General features: G+C 39.5%; 2 protein-coding genes across 4 annotated transcripts in view; one reads left to right on the top strand and one right to left on the bottom strand.

Moving 5' to 3' along the window:
• Positions 1-216: 216 nt before the first annotated feature.
• NKIRAS1 (NFKB inhibitor interacting Ras like 1) lies at positions 217-3,966 on the top strand. The gene is made up of 3 exons (XM_053466659.1): positions 217-310; positions 2,664-2,905; positions 3,548-3,966. Exons 1-3 carry the CDS (start codon positions 217-219, stop codon positions 3,788-3,790), a joined length of 579 nt encoding a protein of 192 aa, XP_053322634.1. The 3' UTR covers positions 3,791-3,966.
• Positions 3,967-4,589: 623 nt separating this feature from the next.
• The window catches only part of UBE2E1 (ubiquitin conjugating enzyme E2 E1), a 30,533-nt gene continuing 29,122 nt past the window's right edge, over positions 4,590-6,000 (bottom strand). For all 3 annotated transcript variants that reach the window (XM_053466656.1, XM_053466658.1, XM_053466657.1), the window contains exon 6: positions 4,590-5,443. In XM_053466656.1, the coding sequence (XP_053322631.1) occupies positions 5,346-5,443 (98 nt within the window). In that variant the 3' untranslated portion in view covers positions 4,590-5,345. The remainder of the gene's footprint in view (positions 5,444-6,000) is intronic.

Raw genomic sequence — 6,000 nt, 5'->3', positions numbered from 1 at the left:
GTAACTAGGTTCCTTTGCATGGAAAGCTCGGTGGGGGCCTGTATGCGGAATCAGTCTCTGGAAAGGCAATTTAAAGTGAGCTCTGAAACTGTGCCTATAAAACCGGCATCAAACCAACGCACAGCATGGATACATTTCACGTATTTAAACAGCTCTCCTTACTTCTAATTGGCATTTCTGCTCGTATGGTTTCAATGCAGAGATTCCTGGTGCATGATGGGAAAGGGCAGCAAAGTGGTTGTTTGTGGATTGGCAGCCGTTGGAAAAACTGCAATCATAGAGCAGCTTCTGTATGGAAACCACACAGTGGGTAAGTTTATCTTGGTTTGTTAAATCAGTGAATTGCAAATTAAATTCAAGTTTAAAGGGGCATGGTTTTTTTTCATGTTAAATGCCTATTGGGGTCCATATTGCATTGTTGGCGGTGCTTTTTACTGCGTGCAGATTGTTCCAGAGATTCTTTACTGCTGTTAGAAAGTAAGAGTTTTGTCTCATTTAGCTCCTCCCCCGGCGACATCTACTGAAATCAGGGAACGTACCATGGTATGCTCCTGCACGTGCTCAGTTGTGTTCCATTCTAGTTAATGGGGCTGAGCTCCCATTACAACCCACAGAAGTAGGCAGTATCTGAACATGGTGTAAAGCCCTGCTACCTAATTGTACAGGGCTGCATGAGGTTGTGGGGTCAGGTAGAGGTCAGCAATAGGCTCTAATTAAAAGTTTAAAGTGAATAAAAAAAAAACGCTAGGTTATGTAACAGGAACATTCTGGTTGCGCTCGCACTTTATTTTCCCCCTTGCGTCTCGTGGACAGCTCGCGCTGCGCAAAAGGCGGGAAAATGCGCTATAAATGTAGGGGATAAATGAACATTTTTCACGCCATAAGGCGAACTGCTGGCTGTCTGTACAGAGCTTTTGAGTGTGGTGAACAGCAGCTGAGCAACAGAGCCGCGGGCACCACTGAAGGGCTGCTGAATATATAGTTATGTAAAAAAAAAATGTATAAATCATGAACTGGCAATCCCTTGGTTAGCCTTCTGGTTTCAGGGCGGTTGGCGTTGTATTGGTGGTTTAAACTCTGGGTTTGGGCGAAGAGTTTTTGCTACAAGTTATTATTTGGATAATAATTATTATGTTTTAAAACTAAATAAAAGTCCACGGCCTGTTGATTCCAAAATACAAGTGCATGTGTTTTTATTCAGTAATGTATTTCTTGTCCAGATTGTAAGTTTATGAGCCGGGCTCTCTCCACCTAATGCATCGGTTTGTCTTAGTCTGTCAATTCTCGTCTTGTCATTCCCCTTGAATATATGTATATTGTGTTAAGCGCTGCGTAGATTGTTGGCACTATATAACTAAAAGATAATAAATTGTTGGTGCTGGTATCCCTTTACAACCACATGTTTTGGCGGTATCCATACAATAGGCGGCTGCTTTAATGAGAGTGCTACTGAGCTTGTGCAAGAAGTGTACATACAGACGCGCCCTGCTTTTAGTTGTACTCGGGGGAGGAAAAAGTCTAATTTTATAAATAATTAAACAATGCATGCTCCAGTATGCATGGAGTAAAAGACATTGGAGCCCATGCAAATGGAATACAAATGCAATTTGCAATTACTGCCCCTTTAAGCAGTTGTGTATCAGCGGTAGGCCTTTGTCTATATTTATGTAGTAAATTTTTAATTTTTTTTGTTAATGTTTTTTATATTTATATAATATATATTCTTCCCTTTAGTGGTTCCGATAAATCACAGGTATATCAGGTGAGACAGAAAACTCCATTCTTTATTCTGATGGTGTAGTAATAGATAGGAAATACTGCATCTCATTCTTGTTGGGTTTTAACCGGATTCCTTATGTTTACATGTATATAAAATACAAATGTGCTCGTTAATTTGCCAAATAATGTTAGAGTGGAAGAAAAATGAAAATCCTGGGGGTGATATTGTTTTGTGGATCACTTTAGTGAAACGCATTAACTATTCTATGAATGGTTTTATGTACAAGCCGACTGACTTTAATGAGACCTAAAGCGTTAGTTTAATTAGTATGTACACTGTAAATATTAATCCAGGCTCCTATATCCCTCTTTGGTTCTCTTTCTTATCTGTCTCCTCTGAGTCGTATAAGCGCTTGCGAAGTAGCATCTGCTGCTGTTTCTCTAGGAATCTTTTGTGTTTCACAGTGGGTGGTAAAGAACAGAAAGAGGGAATTTAATGGGGTAAGGGAAATAACAGCAAGGAGCCAAATTAAATACAGTGAAAAAAACATTTATTTAAAGGGGCCATGTTTTTTTTTAACCCCTTAATGACAAAGCCCGTACATGTACGGGCTCAAAATGCATTGTTTTCAATGGGTTTAGGGACCGCCCATTGTCCTTAAGGGGTTAAATGAGTCAATCTGAAGTCACTTGTTCCTTCATTATATGTTTTATATTCTAGCGGCTGCCTAATGCGTGTATGGAGAGATCTACTGTATGTCTTACTGTAAAAACCAACCTAGCGCTGTGGTAGAGCTTCTCATGAATTTGTTCCCTTAACGTATAATGGTTTTGGCTCCTGAGGTTTAAGAAAGATCTTACTAAAACTAAATATCTTTCATTTCTCCTGCAAACGAAGCCTGTCCTTTGCGCTAACTTATCCTTTTTTTTTTGGTTTGTTTAAGGTCTGGAAAATAGCGAAACCTTGGAAGATATTTACGTTGCGTCAGTAGAAACAGAACGTGGCGTTAGAGAGCAGCTCCGACTCTACGACACGCAAGGACTCCATGAAGGCACAGAGTTACCGAAACACTATTTTTCTTTCGCTGATGGCTTTGTTCTTGTCTATAGTGTGGACAGCCTAATGTCTTTTAAAAAGGTTGAGCTGCTTAAGAGAGAAGTGGACAAGTTTAGGGATAAAAAAGAGGTATATAACATCAAGTGTTTAAAATGGGTTGGAGAAAGATCTGAGGGCATTTCACAAGTATTGGAGTGAATTATTTTTTCACAGCTTTTCCTTGTACCGCTAAACAATATCCCTCAACACTTCTGCCCATTAAACGTAAGATGTGCATTTAAGTGCCCTTCCTATGCATGCTTATTTTTGCATTATGGGTGGGTTTCCCACGCACAGAAATATCCAATTTGTTTATTGCAGTGCTTTTTGTCATTGGTTTGATGCAGGTTAAGCTATTGACCCAGCAGATCCAGAAATGTTCTATTGAAGCAATGAGGTTTATACCCTCAGTTGCATCTAACCATTTGTTTTTATCTGGGTGCTTAAAAACAATTATTTTGTAATTTACCTTTATAGCTTAGTCTGGTCGCTTTAATGACACCCAAGAACTTCTTTAGGTGGTGGGGAGAGGAGACTTTTTACCAGCAAAGTGAAGCTTCTCCGGTACCATTTTTTAAAATGCGCTGAATCTCCACTATCTTCCTCTGGAAGTACTAAAGGTATTAAATGGTCATCTCATCCCTCGTCTTAGTACCACACTTTGCCCTGTTGGAAATGCTGGATCTGTAGTGCTTGTTCTCTAAAGCTCTTTTTTTTTTCTCCTTTTTAAAGGTCGTCATTATTATTTTAGGTAATAAGTGTGATCTTGCAGCGCGGAGGCAAGTGGATGAAGACATGGCTCGACACTGGGCAAGAACTGAGCGGATTAAATTTTGGGAAGTGTCGGTGGCAGACAGGAAGACCCTGATTGAACCATTTACACATTTGGCTAGCAAACTCAACCAGTTTCAAAGCAAATCCTCATTCCCCTTACCAGGGAGAAGAAGTAAAGGCACACCTTCTTCGGATAACTAGAAAGACATCGGTAATACCAATGGAGAGGACTGTATGTCGTTTTTCATAATCTGTGTTATCGGGCACTCTAACCACTCACTGTGTAACGCCTGGATTATGTCATTAAATAAACTTTGTTTGCATCCAAGCGCCATTAGTTGGTAGTTTCAGATGTGGGCTTACTTACACTTGTGCGATTTATAAACTTCGTGCAACAGATTTCACCGGTTACTCTTCCTGCCCCCCCACATTATAGGTTTTAGCCTTTATACTAAACCATTGTTTTGGGATAATGGGTTATTGATCAGTTAGCTTACCCTGGGAAAGCTGATTCTACAACCGTTGTCTTATCTGAATTCTGCCAGAAATGCAGTGATTAACAGACTTAATATTTTCAGGTCCCTTTACTGTGCGGTGGCTGTATCCGGGGGAATGTGATGGGTATTTTACAGACATATCCAGACACTTTCACACAGCTGGGGGGGTGGAATAAAACTAAACTCCAGGTTTTGATCACATGACTGCTGACAGAAAGAATGTCCATTACCATAAATAAGTGAAAACTGAGGACCTCGTGCCCCGTTTGGGTCTTCTGCAAAGACAGGAACAACAAATTAAGCATGAAAAAAATGGGGGAAGCCTTATTTTTGTCCTGGCAGAACACAAGTTGTGTTTAGTTCATTGTTTAAGCCAGTTTAACAATGAGGTCTGGCCCCTAGACTGAACGAGCTTTCAGGCAGGAAGGGCTTATGAAAAGTTTTGAGGTCTCCATGTTCTGGTCCTTCATGTGGACATCAGTGATAAAAATGCAGACATAAGCTTTGTTTTTCATTTTTTTTTATTAGCACAGTAACAAATGCAGACTTTATTAGCCCACAGACATAACAATCCACTGAGTAATTCTTACCCACCTTTACAGTTAAACAGCTTAAGGTATATTTCACTACAGGTTCCCATAAACATATCTTTTCCTCAAGTTATTAGACATACAAAAGGGAAAACAAATAATAATTAAGATTCCATAATACACAATGATATCTGTTTCTTCATCTCCCAGTCCTGGGGATGACCACCTCTTAGTCCTATCGATAGCTGAAGACTGCAGATCAGAATTATGCAGGCTCGTCTGGTACACGTTGAACACCATAGTTCCTCCTTTGTACAACAAAAATTATTCAGATCAAAAACAAATTCTTTACATAGATGCCTACGGTATAAGCAGTGTAACTGTACAAAAACTAAAGTTGCTTGAAAAGTTTATATATTGCAACCTGAACAAAAAAAAAGCAATAAGGGAAAAATAATTTTACATTCTTTGTACTCCTTTTATAATAAGCTAATATTTCAGAGCTTGGCTGTCGTACAAAAAAGAAGTCCTTGTTCATACTACTGGTCTACTGCAGAAAGATACCTTAAGTTACAATAACAAAATTCTCTGGAAATAAAAGACTGAATAAAATCTGTTATAGAAATACCCTATTCTTTATCAATTCCCACCCTCCCTTGTCCCCATCAAATTAACAAGCAGCTCTCGCCATCACAGACAAACAGGTGAGATTTGGGAACCATATTGGGTCTATGTGGCATATCTCTTGGTCCACTGTCTGGCCATTCTGTCATGCTCTGCTCTGTTGGTCATGTACTGGGTGGCAATGCTTCCAACGAGAGGATCAGCTGGAAAAGAGGAAACAAACCTTGGATGAAGTAGGGAGACAAAACATTACTGACCTTTGGAAGTGTGAAAACAACTAGCAAGTAGAATAACCACTTTATATAATATGCAATTTCTACGCTTGTTACGTTTTTAGGTGAAAGTTTAGACGTCACCTGGTACATGTATTTAATATAGTGTACCTATACTAAGAGTATTTGGTGAATTCACAAAATATTTACATGGCACTGGTCACCGACCAACACAGGCATCTCAGCTTGCCACATTTTCCTCTGAACTCTGCACATCTAAAGTGCTAGAAGACTCGGCACCACTGAACTAGTGGAATTTGGCAAGAGTTAGAGTAATATAATATCTTGGGCCCATTATAGCAACCATGTGGGAAAATGAAGTCACCCGGGGTCGGACCTAAATACAAAATAATGACATCGGCAACCCAAATCAGATACCCCTCTAATCTCTCTGCTTCAAGAGGAGTTTGTAACATTCTGGAGATGGACATGGCAGAAACAGCTATTGATAATTTCTATTTACATCTAATATGGTACTCTGACTAATA

Source organism: Spea bombifrons, chromosome 5, assembly GCF_027358695.1.
Source record: "Spea bombifrons isolate aSpeBom1 chromosome 5, aSpeBom1.2.pri, whole genome shotgun sequence".
Lineage (NCBI taxonomy): Eukaryota > Metazoa > Chordata > Amphibia > Anura > Pelobatidae > Spea > Spea bombifrons.
Note: the sequence above shows the minus strand (reverse complement) of the source record. Positions and strands in the feature narration are given on the sequence as shown.